This window comes from Dreissena polymorpha, chromosome 3 (genome assembly GCF_020536995.1).
Source record: "Dreissena polymorpha isolate Duluth1 chromosome 3, UMN_Dpol_1.0, whole genome shotgun sequence".
Lineage (NCBI taxonomy): Eukaryota > Metazoa > Mollusca > Bivalvia > Myida > Dreissenidae > Dreissena > Dreissena polymorpha.
In genome coordinates, this window is record NC_068357.1 from 44799766 (window position 1) to 44823343 (window position 23578).

At 35.4% G+C, this 23578-nt stretch overlaps 2 protein-coding genes and 1 long non-coding RNA gene across 4 annotated transcripts; 1 reads left to right on the forward strand and 2 right to left on the reverse strand.

Moving 5' to 3' along the window:
- The first annotated feature begins 4205 nt into the window (after window positions 1-4205).
- LOC127873931 (uncharacterized) lies at window positions 4206-7150 on the forward strand. 2 transcript variants are annotated; one of them, XR_008046441.1, is made up of 3 exons: window positions 4206-4414; window positions 6517-6566; window positions 6815-7150. It is a non-coding gene; the product is annotated as an uncharacterized LOC127873931 (long non-coding RNA). The 2 variants fall into 2 exon arrangements; XR_008046442.1 differs by having other exon boundaries at window positions 6971-7150.
- Window positions 4802-11139, reverse strand: LOC127873929 (uncharacterized). The gene is made up of 4 exons (XM_052418038.1): window positions 10867-11139; window positions 8169-8283; window positions 7002-7156; window positions 4802-5525 (listed from the first exon to the last, which is right to left on the reverse strand). The coding sequence occupies exons 1-4, from the start codon at window positions 10967-10969 to the stop codon at window positions 5329-5331; spliced, it is 570 nt and encodes a 189-aa protein (XP_052273998.1). The 5' UTR covers window positions 10970-11139; the 3' UTR covers window positions 4802-5328.
- Window positions 11140-16326: 5187 nt separating this feature from the next.
- Window positions 16327-23290, reverse strand: LOC127873467 (uncharacterized). Its single transcript, XM_052417346.1, has 4 exons — window positions 23168-23290; window positions 22581-22701; window positions 18773-18900; window positions 16327-17503 (listed from the first exon to the last, which is right to left on the reverse strand). The coding sequence occupies exons 1-4, from the start codon at window positions 23211-23213 to the stop codon at window positions 17340-17342; spliced, it is 459 nt and encodes a 152-aa protein (XP_052273306.1). The 5' UTR covers window positions 23214-23290; the 3' UTR covers window positions 16327-17339.
- Between the last annotated feature and the right edge of the window lie 288 nt (window positions 23291-23578).

A 23578-nucleotide genomic window follows, 5' to 3' on the forward strand; every position in this document is an offset into this window, starting at 1 on the left:
TAATAAATAAATAGTTCTACAAAAGATAAGAATATGGGACGTAATATAACATGCTGTTTCAAACACTAACAAGATCGAACAAATGTTTGCACCAACTCTAAACATTTTTTTAAATTTATATTCTTCTATGCTCAAAAGCTGGACCGGCTTGGCTTTGTGCTAAGTCTATTCTTTAGTCTTAAGTCAAAGAATGGGTTGCTGATCCATTATAATACACTTGCTTATATGCTCAATTTATAGCAAACTGTTGACAAGCATGAAGTGCATGCAATAAAACCAGATTGGTTTTGCTATTAATGTTTTAAGGCTACAAAATGTTTAAAACAAATTGCATTCATTTGGCATCTTTAAAAGCATAATAACCTCACAGTGTGAATCAATACGTATGTCGCCACATAGATCATTCCTTCGATGAGAATGCATTTCGCTATTTGGAATAACGTTGATGTGTTGACGACAAACAAAACGTAATCCTGTGTTTTTTTCGCCGAAAACTGACGGATTGTAGATCAAACAACTTACAGTATACAGACGTTTTATATACACTACTGTGTATATCGAAATAATGTTTGGTTACATCAAATATATTGTATATTGATATTTATAATCAACCGTTCGTAGGTCCGATTAATATGATCGAATCATTGATACAATGGCCGCTATGACCAACAATTAATGTGGGATCTTTTTAAATGAACGCCTACACCGAGTCAGCATTGCCACTCTAATCCAAACGGAAAACTATTTAACTAAGGTTTATCAATCTCCACGCAGAGTTGTCGTTCCTTGCTCTCACATACAACTCTGCGAAAGGCTCAGCCCTCTATTTTGTCTATATAATAGATAAAACCGAACAAACGCATTCAACGTATATTTGATTGGATATTTAAGATCGCATGCATTAAATCAAGAAATATGACTTAAATGTACGATAAATCGTGCAAAAACTTGCGAGTTTTAATGCAACTCTTTTGAACTAATTTATTGCCCATTTACGCAGATGGAATCATTCCACGTACTTCACAAATGTAAACAATTAAACATATTTTTTGAGTGACGTTAGGAATTGCTTCGACGTGTGTATGTATGTTGGTTTCTTAACTTAAAAAAACCATATCATTTTATTATAATGAATTAAGACTGATATAAGATATCATGGTATGAGATGGTTTTCTTTAATGCAGTGAATGCAATGTAACCGTCGTGCAAGAGATTGTTTAGTATTCTGTAACCTCAATGATGAACGCTTGGAATGATCATGACATAAATGAGACGCTTTCATAACAATAGTCCGCTCTGAGCCCAACACAGAGGTGACTGTAATGTTACCGTCGTGCAAGAGATTGAAGGTTTATACGATGTCTGGCCTGTCAAAAAAACAAGCAAGTTACCGTTATGTTCATTATTAAGTTTGATTATTAACCTTTTCGTAGCGATAACTAATAACAAAAACGGAAGTTAATAAAACACATTAAGCATCATAGAAAACGTGTATAGTGTAGATGGTAAAGCGTTCAAAAGAGTGTGGTGAAATCTAACATGAAACATGTAGAATGTAATCCGGCATTTAAGGAAAAAGCAGATGCACATGTTATTAACGTAATTAATTAATTAAACAATTGATGCAATGAAATGAAGTGCACAATGAACATGCTAGTAAACAGAACTTAGAAGTTCAATATGCTCTAGTGCGAAACAGCACTCACTTACTGGAAAGTGTACATCACACTAATGCACAATCAATAAGTAAACAACTCAAAGGTATGTACAAGGTATACGAGATAATGATATCTAGAATGTAGAAATTTCGAAATATTAAAATATACTCGTTCGTGTTTCTATATTTTGAGACAGTATATGTATGTACCAGACTATGAATATGAATAAATACTGATATCATACATTTTGAGTTGGGAACGGTAGTCCTTAATGACCTTGTGAACACACTCATCATCAGCATTTTCTTGACAGATCCGGTCGTTGGGGACAATGAGAGACGACGAAACAAAAATCTTCCGCCAGTAAGGTCTGGTGTGGCCTGCTAACAGTAATTCATTCATGGTGAGTGATGGCCACTCTTTCACGTTGTCCACCCAGCTTTACCACGTACGTCCTCGACGGCGACCTCAATCTAATGTGCCTTGAAGCACGGTCCTGCGAGTCGGGTCTAGTGACGTGTCTAAACTCAGTCTGACCATTGCAGTGGTGGCCAAGGCTATTATCGTACGGACCTTAGCGGTACTATAACCATTCTTGGACAGGTTATTCGTAAGTAATTGAAGCAGGTCACATTACTTTTCGTCCTTCATGGTTGTATGTACTGGTGTTGATTGTACTGTTCCCCATGATCTTCGACTGTTCCGTGCTGACCTGCGTCTGTGTGCACCTGCTCTTTCATAATCTGTTGGTGATATCCTGTAGTTCGCTGTTTGTACCACCCATGAGATCAATATCATCAGCGAATCTCAATTTGGATTATGTTCTTCCACTGATGGAGATAGATGACGTGCTATTTTTTTTAAGAGCCTCCTGAATTATCCTCTACAGGAAATGGTTGAACAAGACGGGGGAGAGCAGATATCCCTGACGTCCGCCCACAAAAAATGTATCAACTTTGTCCTTTCAGACGTCTGTACTGCTGGCGTTTTCATATAGTTCTTGATGACTTAAGTATGCCCTTCGTCAATGTTGTACATTTCATAACAAACCACAGACAATCATGCCCCACGCGGTCGAATTTTTTTATTTAAGTTGATACAGTTGTGGAAGAGGTCACGTTGGTGTTGCAAGTGTATCTAGATGATGAGTCTGCAGTTAACGATTTGTTTCACTATGCTCCGCCAATTTCTGAATCCAGCTTGTTCCTCGGCCAGAAGTTCTTTGATTGAAGATGATGCATAGCATGACTTTACTGTGATGACTGACTGTGATGACTGATGAAGCTGATCCTCGCATGGCTAGAGATTGCCGTTTTCCGACAGGGGTATAGCCAGAGACTGGGCCCACTCTTTGGGCCAATATGTTTCCTCCCAGATCTTGCGGCATTGTGTCGTCATTGTTTCAGTTCTTACATTTTCTCCCGGGCTTAATAAGCTTGGAAGAAAGGTTGACCGTTCCGGCGATTTTCTTTCCTTAAGACTGCGCACTGCCCCCTCCACCTTAGCCGTAAGTAATTCCGTTTCTGGTCTGGGATCGTTCTGAAGAAGCCGTCAGTGTCTGCTGATACAGTGGTCTTTGGCTTACTGGTCTCTGCAATTGACTCCTCCTTGACATCTTTTATCGTCTTTCTCAACTCTCGGTTTGCTTTATTCATTAAAACCAAAAGTACGCTTGGACTTCAAAATATAAAATTTTCCAATACATACAGATAAAGATTAAACAAAGAAGCTCACCATGCAACGAAAATGGTATTTAAATTCATTCGAAAAACAGGGAAGTGTAAGCTGCAAGTTAGCGTCAAACATGGCTTATGTGTGTGCATTTTCTCTTCCTAAATGAATGGTGTTGATTTGAAAATTATATTTACCCAACTCTTTTTTAGACAAGACTTTTACATATGTAATTCTCACTCCATAATTTAGTATGTACTTGGAATATGTGTTCCTCGCACATTTCAGGCGTATTTATACAATAATAATTAAATTTTGAAAACATATTCACCAGAATGCAAACTTGTGCAATAGGATATTTTTTCGACTGAACATGATCAATAAGGTAACACTCTTTTCCAGTCAATCACAAGCTTTGTATATGTTTTGTCACCTTTTAATTTGATCATCTACACAACATAAATATGATGCAAATATGGTCAATTCAATACTGGTCACGCCATTGGGTAAAAGTTTCAATGTAACAACTTATTGCATATACCACATACAGCTCTAGTTTCAGTTACGTTGGTCCTAACTATAATCCTGACCTAGGTCTGTATATACGGTAACCACACGCCATTATCACCCGAAGTATTCCGTCAATCGAAGTCATTGCTTTTTAGATAGTTAAGTAACTGAGCTTGACCAGACGTATAAATCCCAAGCTAGTTGCATTGAAAACTTGCTTTTGTATAAATGTTCATCACAAGAAAAGGTCCTCAAGTTTATTATCTAAAACAATATAATGGTTTGTATTTGTGAAATAAATGAGCAAACAAAATGACAAATTAAGCATGGCATCGACGACAATAGTTTTTTATGACGTGACGTCAACTCCGAGCAACCGTCTGGTAGTTGACCGATTATGGGTGTTGGCATAATTTCAAACTGTGACCAGAAAATATTATACTAAAGCACAGAGGTGATCGAGAATAATCCGTCAACAAAGGTGTAAATGGATATTTCAGTGTTTGCGCTCACTATGGTCTTAAGGAACGGCTTTTCGAATGATGTCGATATCGAGCGTTCGAAGAGCGCAGAAGGTATGCACAAAAAAAGATATTCTGTTAAAGTATCAAATCCAATCGTCCGACTTAATTATAATTTTAAGCCAATCATCGCCTGTGGGTGGAAATAACGTGTTCGACATTGCCATACAAAAGTGAAATAAAGTTATAGTTGTGATTTTGAAACGAATATGTATGTTCATGTATGTGTTAAAAAATACTTCAAATAGCTAAGGGTAGTTGAAACTGTTCGTGGCGAATCCCGGATCTTTCCGGGCGCATGCAGTGCACGTACAATAGCTATACAAATCGATCATGTGTATATTTTGTTTTCCAACACATGACCAAACGCCCCTAGAGCACTACGACATGTTAAATTTTAACTCTTGTATAAAAGTACATATTTTTTAATTAAACAATTAATCGATATGAAAACATTTATTAACAATAACATTTACATATGAGTTGCTCATTGACATGTAAGATCTTGTTTTGGCACACATTATCAAAATTCAAAGTGAAACGCTCCAAAGGACGTTTCAATATTATTAGCCGCATTAAGTCAAATTCGTTAAACATGTATGGGTTTAAACCACCATTATATTTTTAACGAAGAAAACAGTTTTCAAACTCAACATCGATAACTCTTAACATTATGATTCTGTGGAGACAAATAAACATGCGATTCCCATTAAATATCATGTTGGGTCTTCATAGTTCAATTTATTATAAATGTTTATCTTTACTTATAAACTGGAGGTTTACTATCTATTTCTAAGGACAGGCATTGGATAACAGGACAAAGATAACTGCCTATAAACTTGCCATTCTTTTTTTTAATGTATAAATTGTCTAAATAGCATAGAAAACAAGGTTTCTGACGTCGTCTCTTGTGTACTGTCACACCACGCAATCCGCTTTTGTCCATGCAATCACCACCATGAACAGTTCTAGTGTTGAATAGCAGGTGGCGCCGTTGGTTCATAGGGTGGTGGTTGTGGCAGCTGCCACTGGTTGCCTCCTTGTTGCATGTTAGACGAAGGTATTTGTTTCCACTGGTTAAACCCCTGTTGTATGTTGGTGGATGGCTGCTGTTGCCACTGGTTTACTCCTGGTTGCATGTTCATAGTTTGCATAGGATACGCCCCTGTTATAACACAAATAATCAGCCATATTGTTATAAAGGGACTTTTTCACATAGTTTGGCATGTTCGAAGTGTGTAAATGAAAGCTTTAACTCAATTTATTTACACATCGGTGATAAGACGAGTTTAATAGACCGAATAGAATGAAATAACAACAAAAAATAGCAAAACAGGACACGAACCGGTGATTTTGTTATTAAAAGACGATCACCTTAGCTACTCCAGCATCTAAAGTACATGTTTAATAATGCATGTGTATACTTTTTATAATCCTAAGATTTAGCCGGATTACACACATAGAAGGAGGAGTCTGAAACGACGCACAAGCTTCTTTATTTTGAACAATAGTCGGATATTAAACTTTAAGCAGTGTAAGTGACTACACTGTGCTGTGTTCACTTAATATAAAGAAGTGAAACTCCAGCTGCTGGAGGAATAATTCACCAATACAGAGAATATTTCTGAAGTAATGTTCTTTATTAAAATTAGTTTGATGTTCATTTCAAGAATTACTGTATGTTACTGTATTGAAATATCATTAGCCAATAAAGAACTGCTTACTGTGTCTGTATTTACGAGAAAATTATAAATTCAAAAGGGACAATATTTATGGCATAGTACAAATGTTAGGGAGAAACATATTTTAAAATGATGAGTATTTAAAAAACACAATCTTGAATAACAAGCAGGTAAAGGTCTTGTGTCAACCAATGTTTCTACAGATATACCAGTTTAAAACACATCACTGCCAAAGAGCTTGACGTTTTATAGAACACCAGTGTAAATGAGTTAGCCATACATATCCCTGTGTGTTATAAAACTGTCGTCGTTTATAGAATTAAAGCTGAACGCTCAGAGTTAATTGTTTCGTTTTCTATAGATCTGTATCAAACTTGTTCAAATACATATTTGTAAGATGGTATAAAATTTGCAATATGAAAACATTTAAGTTTACGTGAAACGTTTCTTAATGACAATTTTATTACATTCCAGACCCACCAAAATGTAAGAGGGGCGTATACTGGAATCAAGTTCACCCATAGGTATGTTTAGTGCAATATTTCTGGCTCTTTCTTGGTTGTTATATAGAGTTTTCGCAGTACGGTGGTCATTTTACAAACTCACACTATTTCTAGTTCAGCTGGTTTTCAAATATCAACTGCTCATTCTTACGCCATAAACTGACAACTGTCCTTCTCAAATCATATTTATAATTTCAAGACAGTTCCCCACATTTACAATGTGGTCGTTTCACGAATCTAACCACGTACTTATCGGATTTGTACTACAGCGATCTTCCAACGGAGCTAGCCGGCCCTAATGTTGTCCACCAAGGGCTAATAGACGGCGTTACATTATGTTGCGTATACTTTAAGGGAATTATTGCTAGCACGCCATTGTATGTACAAACAACAAATCTTCTGAAAACAAAACTTCTCCTTTAAAGACTTCCAAATCAAGGATGAAAGGCAACTAACCGGCATAAACCGCGGGATGCCCAGCCATCACGTGACCATTCTGAGCCCGATTCTTTTTCACGCAGCAGACAACGCAGACGATTACAGATACAATTACCAGAAGCAATATGACACCACCAATTGTTGCTCCAACAATCACAGCAATGCTGTTGTAGCTGCAATATGCCAATTCAATATATAATCATGTGTTTGTTTAATGTCGGGGTAATATTATGAAATATGTTATCAATTAAGTAATACGTTAACTATATATTTATGAGCGCTAGCGCGAGGGAAATGTGTAGAATGTTTTCACAAAATTGATAAAATACTTAATATCACCACGAACGAAAATCTGTGTATATTATATTTAATATTGTTTTGTTTCTAAAAGTAACACATACTACGTTTTCTATCCGAGCCACTTTCTTATTGATGGGTAGTTATTGGGTCTACAGATCAATATATCAGCGCCATGTAGGATTACAATGAATGAGCCAAAGATTTCAAACGTTATTTGCCGAATTGCTACCAGCCCTACAATTAGGCTAGACAACTTATTTGTTTTAGCCGTCTTGACCAAAGCAAACACACGGCATACTTAAACATGTGTTGTGCGGTACTGGCTTGGGCAAAGTTTACAGCAGGTCAGGGTTCCAAATTGGAAAGCAATAATTTTCCGTGATCAAGATGAACACATTTGCACACCTCCTTGAAAATATACAACTGAAGAAGATGTTCGATGGATGAGAATTCAAAATGTCGACTTAATTAGATTTGAAAATCGGATTGCAAAAAAATGCAAAATGGTGTGAATGTAAACACTGAACCATACTAGTACCTGCAATGCATACATAAAAATAACGTTGAACAATGATGACAAGTTGTTACGCCTGGTGATTTCAAGTACCGTCGATATATTTTAGTGATAATCAAATTGGTACCATATGACTGAGGAAAACCCACAGCCGCTGAATTTTCAGAGGTAAGGCATTTTAACAGTAATAAAAGTGTTACCGCAAATTCAATCACTGTGATTGCACCAATAGGCGGTACCAGCCGTAAGTAACATAGAAAGAAAAATCATTACCGCTTTAGGGTCATCATGAACAAATAATACTCCGAAAGTTGCTTAATCGTAGATTGTTGCGCAAACTAGTACCTCTCCATAAAGTCGTAATCATATACCTCTCAAAAACCAAGTCGCAGCAAATTTCTCGCTTATAGCCATAAGTGTAGTCGCTGCAACACCCGTCGCTGCAATAGGTGAAGGTATCGTCACAAATTGTCCCGCCAATCACGCCTGAAATGAATAATATGCCAAATGCAACGTACTGAACAATACAACGGCTATTTTTTATCCGTATATTAAGATATGCAATGTTATAGATTTTAGGGAGGCATTTCAAGATACAATAGACCATAAATGGCCTTGGGAATTTCTTTGCTCTGAGTTAAGAACATGATGTTTTGTTGAAATGCTATATGCCTTGTGCGAAAGACACAGAGTACGTTAAAATGAAAAACATGTGTTTGCGAAGAACATAAGTCACTTATGTCGCCGGCGTAATCACTGCAATTTAACATATTATTTTTTTCTGAAAATAGGTACACAGTCTTATGCCAAAATCTGAAAGGTTCTCTTCTTGAATCCCAGATTAGATCGAAGAAGAAAGGTTGTCAACGGTCAGTTATGATTAATGCTTGCATACGTCTTTTTCAGAGCAAGGATTAGAAGTTAAGCGCTCAACTGAGCTTGAGGGTTAACGAATAATCATATTATCTAATTGCAGAGTCAGATATATAAACGATATTTGATATAAATAAAGGAGGGTCATCACGTTTAAATTATTCTGCAATAATTATCGGAGGAGCCATATTGTAGTGCTTTATTGTTTTGAAGAATTCCGGGAAATCAAACATGAAATAAAGATTCAAAGACGAGCTCTATCTAAATTGAATGGTACAAATTGGAGAGTAATTGTCTCAAATACAAACATGTTATGATGTTATTCATACTTATGTTTACACAAAAGTTAAACGTTTCATAAGAAATAATAATTGTTGGTCATAGCTTGTTGTCAAATAATCAATGACCGAAACTTAATATGCGTGAGCCAAGGGATACAATAACGAGCGCGAATTACGCGTGATTTGAAACACCGAACAAACGACTTGAAACTAAGTATTAATCCTAATATATCACTGTAATTGAAGCTAATAGCTCACTTAATCCAGCAAAAAAATCAGTCAGACGGCTTGCCCATTGATAACTTGTTCTTCTTTTCATTAATATCATATAATTTCACACATACGCTAACTGTAGAACATAAATAAGCAGACACGTATGTGTATACATAACTATAAAAATACTATTTTTATGAGCTCTTTATCAAAAACATCAGCAAAAACCATGTTTTTAAAGTAAACACGAGGTTGCATAATTTCAATTTTGTACTAGATGGATCTAAAATAGATCGACAGAATTCCACTTATCAAATCACTCAACGTTGTTACACTATGTGGTCACATTATTAATTATGTATTTATCTTTTTTGTGAAGTTTATATTTATTGTGCTAGAAAATAGGCCTGATAAAATTGTGTACTTGTTTACCAGTATTTTGCCGCGGTCAATGATAAAACATGAGATTTTCAACAAGATGCTAAATCTATTGGCTGAACTTTTTGTTTCAAGCGCGTGCTTGGAGTGTTTTTTTTGCATGTTCGGCCTTGATTTCTATCAGTGTACGGTATAGGCTGTCAACAACTTGTGCTTTGCGTAATAATGTGTAACCGTTGGCTTGTTGACGATAACATATTATGAAAAACAAAATAAAATATCTTAAATAATTTTGATTGCATACCAATAATGAATAAAAATAATAATTGCAATTGCAGTACTTAACAAAATGTAGATTAGCAAGTCGGCATTGCGAAAATGAATAAATGTAAATTTGGTTTAAATTACATCATTAGCTGAACAATTATACATCCAGGCACAAACACTTTACAGCCCACAATAATTTATGTTTAACCCACTAATTAGCAACATCATCTGTTTTGGGGATTAGTTCATTAGAATTCCTTTGTGGTGACGAGTATTGTATTGTTTTATGACAGTTATGTAGATATCTAAAATACACCATCTAAATTTTTAAATATTAACTGTTTTCAACTACAAAAACAATAGTTACTCATTTTGAGAAGCATAAGTTAACCTATAACAATGGTTCAGTGTTTCAATGTTTTATTGACGGTATATTATAAGGCAAGGTTTTGCAACACACCCACATGCAAATATATCATACATAATTAACTATAAACGATGATCGATTTATGGAAACGAAGAAGATTAATTTTTATCTATATTTCTATGTAAGATTTATTGGTACCAACCGCCATAACAATCGTTTTAAACTGTGTAATACAATTGTTTGAAACTTGAGTGTTGAGTTATAAACGCAATCATTTACCCTATATCGGCATGAGGATAAGGGATATTTCAAATGAATTTTTCCTTAATAATGACATTTTCACGGATATGAGTCATATACGCATTTTAGACGGACCGCTTTTTACCCGGGATACTCGTGATACCTTCTCGAATGGGAGACAACTTCTTAATTACGAAAAGACCGAATTGGTTTAAGTTGTATTACCAAGGTATAAACATTGTTTGCATGCAATCTTTTAATTGTGTGCACATGCGTAGATAAAATTAAAATCGAAACCAAGAAAAAAATAGATATATGATACGTTTATATCCAATTTTGCTTTAAACAACATTCCTTATGACGATCGAGGTATGTTATTATTTAACGTTCACATATTTCAATCAAAATGGAAAACTATAGAAATCACATACATAATATAATGGTCCTTACCTGACAGGAAGCAAGACAGTACAACAAATAACATATATATACGGTCCATGATAAATGTAGTAACTGAAATTAGGACGGAAGTGTATAATGTCTTAACAACCATGTAAACTCGTTCAGTATATCCACTCCGGTTTCACGTCAGCGAATCGATTTAAACAGTGTAGACTGTTTAAATGTGTTTTGAATGCATCTACCAACGGTTAACAGTGTACCTATAAATTCTAGTGGGCGCGTTTACAAATGTTTTGAACAGATCGGTCATGCGAAGAGAAGCATTGACAGCACATGACTATGGACGTAAATTAAAGGCCTTAGAGCAGTTATAAATTTCGCGTATGTTCGCCTTAATTTGTAAAAGATCGTCGCTCCGATATTGTGACGAGTATGTACGTGAAGATAAACGATTCGTTCAAAATCAAAACAATGAAAGAAGTACCGTTCAATGTATTGTATTCTCCTCGTGAATAGGTGTGTGTGGGCCGAGGGCTAACCTACTCTACATCGTACAGAGTTAACGAACAATAAATGCATTATACATCGCAAAATCATACATTTTCACAATATCTACTTGTAGATAACAATACAAACTATATAAGCCAAAGAGAAATGTGATAATTACATAACTTATTTTACCACAACTACTGAAAAAGGGGAATTCCTATTCATTACCTTGACGCATATCATTAACATAGTTAATTTCCTTCAGTGCATTGACATGTAAGGACAGGTGTGAAATAGCCGCTTAAAGAGTGGCTCTAGTTTTGTTCATTTTACAATTACAAATATGCATTTTGATCAAAATAAATATAAGGTTTGATGGTCCGATTGTATTTGCATGCCTTTGTATAAAGGGGGGGGGGGGGGGGGCATCGAGAAATGATTACATCCAGAAAACAATCCCACTATTAATTTATTGACGTGCTTACATTCCTAAAAGAAATGTTCGATAGTTTCAGATTCAGGTTGACAAAAAGTGCAGTTTGCTCAAGTTACATATCATATTCTAAATGCAAACGAGTTTGTATTTATGATTCTATGTATAATTCTATATTAAAACCAATGAAAACGTGTAGCCTGTGTAATAAGAAAAGGCATTTCGAAATATGTTGCCATTCTTTTGTATCAATAAATTAAAAAATATTCTTTGCACATTGGCGAAGACTCATCTTTGGTCATTATTGCGTTCAAAGGTTTTGTACCTTTTGTGTTGTCTAAGATAGATGTAAGGCTATTGGGAATAAAAGGCTTTGCAAAGCAAGTTCCATTAGATTTTTTGAGCTTCATGTACCTATTAACTGCATTAATAATTCATAAGAATAGTTAATAGTTCGGATTGAAGTTAAATACTTTGCAAAAATCGTCATAACTGTACAAGGTTAAATTTTGAGGGTTGTGCATCAAGTCACCGACAAAATGAACGCCTTTTTTCAAACAAAACTTGTGATACCAAGTGTTATGTCTGGGTTATAGAATAATAGATTTTGAAGCAAAAACTGATTTGTAAATGGTTCTTTTTTTTACAAAATTCAACAATAGAGTTTAATGTGTCTTTCCAAAATTCATTTTGTTATGAATCCTATAAACGAAATGATTACCAATGATGAGTATTCGCCAATATGAATAGATAAATGGTCGAATATTTTGAATTTTATTGAAACAAAATAATGGCGACATATTTTCGATTTGCCTGTTCTTATTACACATGATACGAATTTGCAGTGGTTTCAATATAGGATTATACATAGAATCATAGGTATAAACTCTTAACTCACTGTATTGTTTATTAAGGTTTCAGGATAGTGACTTCCACAATTACATTATTTTTAACATAAATTTTTGTATTAACAATATGTATCCATTTTCCATTTCCAGTGGCAATTCTTCGTGACCATGACCAATTCAGAGCTTGTACATAAGCAAACAAATCAATCATTTGTAAGCTCCTTCTGCATACTCCCACAGGAGTTTGAAATTCTATCCATAAAGCTAATCTAATGGCTAAACAATAAAAAAATATACCCCTATATAGTATATAGACTACAGGAACGCAACGCATCAGACCCCGGACCCGCCCTTTTTCCAGTAAACACGGGAAATTACTGGACAAACAGGGTACCCTACATCGACCCATGGTCTAAAAATCAAGAGGCCGGTGAAAGAAACTAGGATCACTGCTTACCGTGAACTACCTTCCTCAAAATTCACAATTATTTAACACGTTCCGCTCATCGTCGGATCAATTGCGTGTTGTTGTTTTTTAGGCTAGATTGCACTCTACCGGCACGCAGTTGTTTACCACTATCGGCAAAGCGAGGGTTTGGGGCGGTAGCCCCCCGATACTTATGAAATATATAGGATAAAAAGGATTATTATGTGTTGCGTTAGGTGTTAGGTGTTGCGCGCTTAGCAACGATAAAATTATACGCTTTTCCATTCTTTTTTACGTACCGGTAAAGTGCAATCGTCCCGTTTATTATTCCCATCGTAAAATATATACATATGTCAGAGTGTGTCGTCATACATGTATTAACCAACTCCATGTCGTCTGCTAAAATGTCTTTAGATTTATGTTTTAAGTTTTTTTCCCAAGTTCTCAAAATTCAGAAGAATTATTGTTTAATCGTCAAACTGCTTGGAACCTGACCAGATCCCAGTAAAGACTATAGTGATCGACCTCAGCAGTTAGTTATCAGTTTGTCTACGACAGTTTAGATGTGTCGTTACTGTATGCATTAAAACATACATGTTGATTTTTTAATAAGTACAATGTCCGATGGTGTAGACCTTACGATTGTGTCTATCTGGTTTAAGTGCCTGTGGAACCAAGCTGAACTATCAGCGGTTCAAGGGAAGAGTCCGATCGTGCTTGGAATTATATCACTCGAAAGAGACCATATATGACAATAATAATAACCCAGAAGTTAGCCTTTATAGTCTATAGAGACTATAAGGGGAGGGTGCTATTTTTATTAAATAATAAAAACTAGACCCCGACTATATAGTGGTCTATTTTTATTATATAGAAATTAAATTAGCTTTATGAATAAAATTTCAAACGCATGCATTAATATACATGTACTGTTTAGTGGCTATAATCGCTTTATTTGACAGGATATACTTTATATGTTGATGATGCATTATGTAAACAAATACGAGTACTAGTATGTTCGCAAAGCATTTGCGTGTATAGTAATCATTAAAGCTATGGTGATATTTACTTAGTGTGTTTGCTATTATTTACTGTAAAATAACTATATCATTTTCCAGTCACTAGTCATCACATTCGTTGCAGGTCATAAGGTAAGTTAATACAGTCAAGTAATATGTGTTACAGCCTAGCCGAATTCGTCTATGAAGACATCCATGTGACTAGCGGCGTTAGGTTTGGTTCTAGTAGACTACCAAGGTCGCAGTCAATCCGTGTCCGAAAGTTGTGCGATTCATACCGTATGCCAAAATTTAAAATCAGACACCCATATAAAAAAATGAGGCCTCTCTTTTCTAAAAAGGAAACTATTCATATACCTCGGAGCGCTAAAAAAGGTGGCCATGCTCGCCGCACACCCGTAGGTCTCCTTTAGATGAGGATCCACGCCCCCTCCCCCTGAGGTCGATACGACCCTGACAGTGTGCCAAGAATATATTTTAGGGATTCAGCTGACAGTTAGCACGAGTCCATGAAATCATTATTAAAAAGAAACATCAGAATTATTTCACGTTTTGGGTCCCTGTACGGAATTAAGTCATAGAGTGTTATCCAATTATGGGATATCTTTGTGTTTCACATAGAATTGGTCAGTTTAACACCTAACTTGACATAAAAACACGGAGAAAGCATACCATATAGCTATTCTTAGAAAACTGGCCATGATAAAACACCACTCGCTATGAAATTGTCCAATTTTCAAATTTCCCACTTCATGATCATTGGGTTCCGTGCCCTTTGTTTACGTCTTTACAACAACAACAACATCTTCGAATAAAATAAACATTTTAATAACTGACAAATAAAAACAAACACAGAATATTAATTTAAAGGAGTATTTATTATAACATATAAAATAAAGAATATATTTCTTGCTGTTTTTGTTATCGAAGTGAAAGTACATAAGCAGATTGCCAGTGAATAAAAAAACGGGACGATTGCACCTTACCGGTACGTAAAAAAGAATGGAAGAGCGTATGATTGTATCATTGCTAAGCGCGCAACACCTAACACCTAACGCAACACCTAATGACCCCTTTTCTCCTATATATTTCCTTAGTATCGGGGGGCTACCGCCCCAAACCCTCGCTTTGCCGATAGCGGTTAACAACTGCGTGCCGGTAGAGTGCAATCTAGCCTAAAAACAACAATAACACGCAATTGATCCGACGATGAGCGGAAAGTGTAATAATAATTGTGAATTAAGAGGAAGGTTGTTCGCGGTAAGCAGTGTTCCTAGTTTCTTTCACCGGCCTCTTGATTATTAGACCTGTTTGTCCGGAAATTTCCCGTGTTTACTTGAAAAAGGGCGGGTCCGGGGTCTGATGCGTCGCCTTCCTGTAGTCTATATACTATATAGGGGTATATTTTTTATTATTTAGCCATAAGATTAGCTTTATGGATAGAATTTCAAACTCCTGTGATACTCTTTAAGTAAAATGAACTGCTAGTTCGCGGTCCATTCCATATACTATTAAAACATAGTTAATTGATCTCTGTTAACATCTTATGTGGTGGATTTGGCAAGGCACAAACATGATTTAATACAGGTAATGCTAAGGTTTTTATAACTTGAATTTTACAAATCGGGCGTAAAATCCGCCTTGACCAATTTTGTAAGAAGGCTTTAATTTTGACTATTTTATCGCGTAATTTAATTTTTTAATGTTGTTAAGGTCAATATGAAACGTTAAACCATACATGTCAAAATTGGTTGGTTCCGATAAAAGTTTCATCTTGTTTTAATGCTTTCAGAGCTAAATGTGTTTTAACCTCTCCACACTAATTTCGTTTTGTCGAAATTAACTTTTAACCCTGAGTAGTATGTGAAATGTGACAATACATCTAAGGTTTCATTAACAAATTATTCTGCACGGCAATCCAGGAGTATGGAAGCGTCGTCGGCAAATTGTGACAATTTGTATTTTGTGTCATCGATTTAGATTTTCTTTATTTTAGTATTTGAACTTAGTTTAATAGATACTATTTCAACGCACCTTATGAAAATGTAGCAAATGAGCGGATCTTATTGTCTGCAACAAGATATTGATAGGATACGCAAATTATTGCATAACGCAAAAGCCAACGTGTCGTATGGTCAGATTGTCGGCTTTGATTCTTACGTGTCCATGGTTCCAATCTTGCGGCCGATCGTATTTTATCAGCGTGTGTTGTCATTTAAATAATCAATCTCGACCATTCATAATAGTATAGGATTATTTAATACAGATATGATACACAATTCGAATTAAACATTACAATTCCAACTTTTTTCGATACATTTATAATGTCTTTTAAATTATGGAAAACATTTGTTGTATTCCAAGTTTAAGGTCAATACTTTTAGGATCTGATGGATCCCATATACAAATATTGGATTGGTCAGCGCCAATACAATGGATTAAACAGAGCTATGGATTTGATATGCAATCCCCAAACCCAAATCAATAACATATGCAAATGTGTCAATAAGGTATTTGAGTATTCGAGTTATCTGCATTTGGTACGTGAACAACACAGTTACTGTACATATGCACACACATCGCAGATTTTGCAGGCATGCTTGCTAACGTTGACAATTGATTGTTACTAATAGAATTCAACTATTGAAGACACAATATCTATATTAGTACATATTAGCAACATACATCAGATAGGTCGGTTAACAGAACATGAACATGCGTGAATATATTATAAATTGCTACGTTACGGTTAAAATTCATTCATGTTTATGCACATATTACCACTAACAGCCTTACACTCAAAAACGAAATACATCGAAGTTAATGGTTAGCCGCGCTCTGGGAAAATGGGGTTTAATACATGTGCGTAAAGTGTTGGCTACAATTAGACTGTGCAGTCCGTACAGGCTAAACATGGACGACTCGTTCCGTAATAACTGGATTTTCGATAAGAGGATGACTACATGTCAGCGGAAAATACCAGTAAAGTTTTCAATGTCATCCTTGAATAGCCCAAGCGTTGTACATGCATTAAGTCCGGTATTCCTAGAGCGAGGCTCATGGTGTAAATCATGATATGCTCTCATTCATAAATGTGCTTAACTCAATAAATTAATTTACTTGTGCTATCTAATTTCATGATGAGGAAACATCATCCTCTTCGAAAATTCAGTGTATCTGCTTTCATGTTTAGTGTCAACAAACGCATTCTTAACGCTGATAGTTTGTAAAATAACAAAACTTTGAATTGTCAAATTCGATATATATTCGAACTGTTCCTCGGTTATTTCCGTCAACGCAACAGTCTAATCCGCCATACTCGCCCGTGAAGTATATCCAGTCGCACCAGTCCCCGGTTGTGAATACAGGTTGACTTCGTCGTAGGATGTGGTGTATCGAGTTTGCGGTCGTGGCTGCGGTTCAAGACCGAACCCATGTGTCGGGATAAACGTCTTCATTGGGTAATTACCTTGTAAAAGAAACATTAGAATGAATTAAAATTAAGTATGCAAATATGAATAATATATAAAAGGTCGTCAGGCAGCCGATTGGTTATATCACTTTAATGGCTTATTATGTATAATGAAAACGTACCCAACAGTTTCATAATGTGTTTTGAATATGAGCAATGTTAGCTGGTACAAACATTGTTATGCATAAATAACTCGCGAATACGGCTATTGCATACTTCAGCAAAATATTTAAATAGTATTACTGGTTAATTGTTAAAGGGGCCTTTTCACAGATTTTGGCATTTTTTAACTTATTCATTAAATGCTTTATATCGATAAATGTAAACATTGGATCGTAAAAGCTCCAGTAAAAAATCAAGAATAAAATTAAAAAAAGGAAAAGAACATTGCCCGGACCAGGTCTCGAACCAGTGACCCCTGGAGTCCTGCCAGAGTCCTGAAGTAAAAACGCTTTAGCCTACTGAGCTATTCCGCCGAGTACACATGCTGAACGTATTTTATACCTTATATAAGCAATCTTCGTAGTTTCACAAAATTTAACGACAAAAACAGAACTCTCCAAATTATTCAATCGTTTCGCGTTGCAACGCTTTATAATTTTTAGGTTTTAAAATCGTCAAAAGATGCATATAATGGCTCTATTAGACCATGGTAAATGTTCAGTATTACTGTTTCCTCACAAATATCATAACTAAAACGAAAATTTGCGAATCTGAAACAACTTTTTTCAATTTTGTCAATTTACCAAAGCGTGAAAAGATCCCTTTAAAACGCTTTAATATTACATTTTAAATAAGTAAGCCACAGGCGTATGGTATGCTATGAAAGAAGATTTGAAGTTAAGTCAAACCATGTATAGTTTACTTTACATAATAACGCGATGAATTTCGTAAGACGCTTAAACCGTATTTGAGTGTTGTTTTCATAGTCCACCAATGTAAATAAAACACAGTGAGTCTCGCTCTAAGAAAACGGTATTTAATGTGTGTGCGTAAATTACTATGTTAACCATTTGCAGTCTGTACCGGCCTATCGGGGACGATAATTTCCGCATAAACTTGATTTTGGCTAATAACAGACATCCTTTAAACAAAAAATAACATAAAAGCGGGAAGTAACGTCCCTGATTAGCACAGGCTAAACTAGAACAACACTTTACGCACTATCATCATAGCCCGATTCCCAGAGCAAGGCTCCTATATACATATCGACATACACACACAGATTAACAAACACAGATAAATGTCTGTAACAGTGAACCTTACCATCATCGAGAGGTTTAGATTTCAGTCGTGTCCAGCAGGTGAAGTAGACTATGGTGCTCAGAAGCAGGACGAGGAAGACGAAGCTGACTACTGCAACCCCCGAGTAAGCCACCGCCTCGGTCGTCGTGCTAATAAAACATGAGCACTGATTTGGAGCAACAGGGCTTAATGCATATTCGTAAAGTATTGTCCTAGATTTGTATGTGCAGTCCGCACTTGCTAATCAGGTAGGATACTTTCCGTACACACCGCATTGCCATTCAGAAGAGAATGTCTTTAAACGTAAAGTGTCGTCCCAGATAAACGTGAGCGAACTGCTGACACTGAACGCACATGTATTAAGCTAAGCTTGCATAGAAAGCTTCTAAAATCATCAAACAGAAGATGTTACTTCAGTTGGGAGGGTAGATAGTTTATCAATTTATTTCATAGTCCTTGTTCGACATAGTTGAGTGTTGTGTAGGACAAACAATCCCACACGTAAACATTTGGTCAACATGAAAAAAGCAACTTAACAGCTTAAAACACATATTTCTCGACAATACTAACAGGAAATGATTAAAATTATTGTTGAATCATGACTATTGTTTAATCTGCACATTTTTGCGAACAGTACGAACAGTATGATACTATGAGTTAAATGGACCTTTGTACATATTTTGTCATGTATTGAAGGTTGTCATGAAATGTTTTTAATTCATAAATGTAAATATTAGAATTAAATACCTCGACTGCAACTAAGAGTTAAATGAAATAATGAAAACTAAAGTAATCCTTAACTCGGCTCGAACCACTGACCCTTGGTGTAAAACTATAGCACTGAAACCATTTGGCCATCTGGGCTCATAAAGAGAGTGGTATATTCTATACTTTATATAAGCATTTATCGATAACAACAGAACTATCCAAATTATGCAATCGTTTCGCGTCTAAACACTTGATATTTTCTATGTTCTTTAATCGTCAAAATATGCATATAATGGATATTGTAGAGCATGGGTAATGTTCAATATTACTGTTACCTCGCAAATATCATTACTACAACGACACTTTGCGAATCTGAAACAAAAAGTCAATTTTGTCAAACGTGTAAATGTCTCTTTAAACGGCTTCTTATTGAACCCGTACAGTGGGATAGAGGGTCCGTAAATTATTTTTGGGAGAAAATTCGCCGATAATACGTTATTCCAGTTTAAAGAATTACGCTTTATTACTTTGGTACTATTAATAAATAAATTGTTGCTTACAAGTGCAACCGTATATATGAAGGCTTAAAATAAATATCGTTTAATATCATAAAAGATCTTACAAGGAACACGTATTGTCTGTTATTGCTAGGACCGCAAATAATAAATTTATATTTATTATACCTCACTTTTATTCAAAATGCTAAACTCCCATAGGCCATCGTGACATAGAAATACTGTCAGACCCAGCGGGAAAAAATAATGTCCAAAAATACTGTCGCCCGCTACCTTAGCAATCACGTGCCACCAGCGGGAAATAATTTACTGTCCAAAAATACTGTCGCCCGCTACCTTAGCAATCACGTGCGGAATGGTAAAAAAATATACTGTCCCATTCGCGCATGCGCAGTACGTACGCCCGTTTCGCTTTCCGTTGTATTTGGATAATTAAAATATCGATTGCAGCTGAAACTGTGCTGTAGAATAGATTAATGCCATTATTTAAGCTGGTACAGGAGTCATAAACAAATTCATTTAAGTATAAACGACACGCTTACCTCAATGGCAACTTTAATCCAATGCTAATAACAATAGAGTTACAACGATATACACTTCCTGTGTCTGCTCTTAAGGTGTTATGCATGACAAACACACAATCCGAAATACGTTTTGGGTTCGTTCGATGCTTTAAACAAATATTTTACTGTTAACAAACCACCACGTCCATATTGTTGTCCCAAAATGTTTCGTCTACGAAATGCCGTCACACGAGTACGTCACAAATAACGTTATCAAGTGATAAAAATAAAATACGGAAAGCTGGATCGGTTATATTATTTTTTTTAAATAATTGACAACTTAGAAAATTGATGGGATAAATCGATTACTAGGTCGGTGCCGAATAAAGCGAAGTTCATTTTGCTCGGCCCGACAATCTGAACCGCTCAACATATTAATGGTTGTTCATTGCTGAAATTAAATACAATAATTGAATATTAAAATTGTTCATGGTTCATATAAATTGTTCCTGTTTGAATAGTTTGTTCCGTATAATAACATAAATATTAAAAGTCTGACTTGGTGTAAGTCAATTTGTCAACTTTCTGAAAAATACTGTCAACCTTGGTTTCGCCTCGGTTGACATTATTTCCTCAAGTTGACAGATTTACTGTCACTCTGGTAGACATCAGTCAGATATTTATAAAATGAATCATTGATACATGATATACCTTAAGTTTATATCATGCGCACTATTGACAACGTAATATTGAATTGTCAATGGACATTAGCGTGTGTCATTTCTATAAGCGTTGGTTAGAATATTACTTGATCCGTATAACGTATGGTATGTATGGCAGACTACGTTATTTTCTCTATTGCATCGAGATATTTGCACCGCGTCATGCAGACATAGGACTTATGTCATATGCGACTAGCATAGCTGCTTAATTAAGGCTTAATCTTCAGTGCACTCTGATCAGTAGCTACCGTGTCCGCTAATAATACTAAGAAACCTTGCGTGACTAATAGCGGGCATGGTACCTCCAGACCAGCTTGGTGGATGACATAAGTCCCATTTTCGCAGTGCGTGGTTCATATTATGTATTCTATTTCTACTACATTAATATGACTGTAAAAAATGACAAAAAAATTCGTAGTATATAGCTCATGTTAAATAGATTTGAAATGCTCATTGAAATATACAAAGAGGTCGCTGTGTTTGCTTGTACACTCTTAAGCAATTCCTAATGAGTAATGATACAGTTCACTTTACATTTAACTCATGTTTAAAACAAACTAGAATATTAAATAACAAATGCAAGCCAGATGCTATATCGTACATCATATCGTATTGAAATGACCGACATTAGTTTCATACAAGCCCGTGCAATATATTAGAATACAAACGCTCTATTTGAGTATTATGATACTATGTGTTTAAATTGTAACTTTAAACGTAGTATCAATTGAACGAGAAACTCATTTAAAGCACTGACTTTTATGTAAACATATTTCGATAATCAGTACAGGTTATTTGTTTAACTCTAAATCCAATTGTGTTATTACCAGTACTAGTTAAAACAATCTAACATTAATCACAGCTAAACCGAAGTTACATATTATATATATTTCATACTTAGGGCAATAACACTTATGTACATCACATACGGCATAAATAATAATGGACAGTCATGGGAAATGGAGACTTATGGAAATACTGGATACAAATATCAAGCGTGTACAACTCTTTAGAGCGATTTTAGCGTTGGCAATTTGGAACGCATGTATGAAACGTGTAAGACAGCGTTACCAATACACACTTATCATTAAGAAGTTAATCGCATAATGGTCAAGACCTCCACCAGGTTTTTTTGAAATCCTTACATGAGGGACAACGTTAAGATTCGAACAAATATATCCGCCGTCCGCATGAACACCAATTCACCAGCGAACTCATTTTTAACCATAATACGTCCGTTTTCCAAAAAGGCTTTCAAAACACAAACAAGTTTTAACAATACCATTTTAAATATCATATAATGCATAAACGTTTCGCCTGCTTTAAGGCAAAATTAGAAAAATTCTTAAGTGTTTTTTTCTTAACTACAAATCGTACGTACACCGTGTCTTTAATACAGCAGTATATGTATCTGTGTACGTCCTCCCAGCAGCAGTTGTCGTTGCATGTCACCTTCAGTTGATTAGTTGTACATGTAATGTTCGGTACCGCGAGTACAGAGCCTGTAATGAAGCATACATCAAAGCCTACACATTCAACACACTAAACTATAGCCACAACACAACTTCACAAGTTAATTACATACTACAAAATGTATAAATCAAAATAAATAGTTAACAAGTCACGTGCGCGGACTTAGTCATACAGTTAAAACAAAAAGTATATATTGCGTATTGGTCTAAATGCCTCTCTACTGAAATTATCACGAATACAAATACCCGCAAGTGAGTGGAAGGTCAATAATTACCCGCCAGTTGGGTATTATTTTGTAGTTACTATTTAAACTTAGAGTATTCCTATATGCAAATGTTACTTCGCGGCTTAATATAACAAAACCAGGTGCTTCTAATTAGCATAAGTAATGTGTAAAAAAAACTTTACACGTATACGACTTTCAATGATAAAAAACGTATGCATGTCGTGACTTCAATATGTGTTTCTATATAAATATAAGTAATTTTAACATACCATAGCGGATAGCCAAATATAACACACAAATCAATATTTCAGCCATAGCGATATCGCGTACGAATACATGTACGGAAATTATACTCGTAATTGAATAGCTGTGTCCTGTGTGCTATTATTAACAGGTAGTTTGTATCATATTTGTTTGTAATGCATCACATATACATTTAAAACCTTACCGGTATAGTTAACGTACATACTTGAAATACCTGCGTTAATACAAACCTCCATGCATATCGTATTTTCTTGTTACCACTTGCGATTCCCGATATAAGCAATAGATACTACAACCCCTTAGTAGTACTGATATACATGCGAATATGCAATCGTATATATTTCTTTACCACTAATACAACTAACGCGGCATTCTTTATAACAAAACATACCAGTTTAACGTATGCATAATTATTT

What these genes read in the sequence shown, in the direction of transcription:
- LOC127873929 (XM_052418038.1), bottom strand. Translation starts at nt 10,969, where the DNA reads ATGGTTGTTAAGACATTATACACTTCCGTCCTAATTTCAGTTACTACA. An exon ending in ACTGTCTTGCTTCCTGTCAG is followed by an intron (nt 8,284 to 10,866) that starts GTAAGGACCATT and finishes TATTCATTTCAG; the next exon opens with GCGTGATTGGCGGGACAATT. An exon ending in GCATCCCGCGGTTTATGCCG is followed by an intron (nt 5,526 to 7,001) that starts GTTAGTTGCCTT and finishes GTGTTATAACAG; the next exon opens with GGGCGTATCCTATGCAAACT.
- LOC127873467 (XM_052417346.1), bottom strand. Translation starts at nt 23,213, where the DNA reads ATGGCTGAAATATTGATTTGTGTGTTATATTTGGCTATCCGCTATG. An exon ending in TGCTGTATTAAAGACACGGT is followed by an intron (nt 18,901 to 22,580) that starts GTACGTACGATT and finishes ATGTTTTATTAG; the next exon opens with CACGACGACCGAGGCGGTGG. An exon ending in ATCTAAACCTCTCGATGATG is followed by an intron (nt 17,504 to 18,772) that starts GTAAGGTTCACT and finishes TTCTTTTACAAG; the next exon opens with GTAATTACCCAATGAAGACG.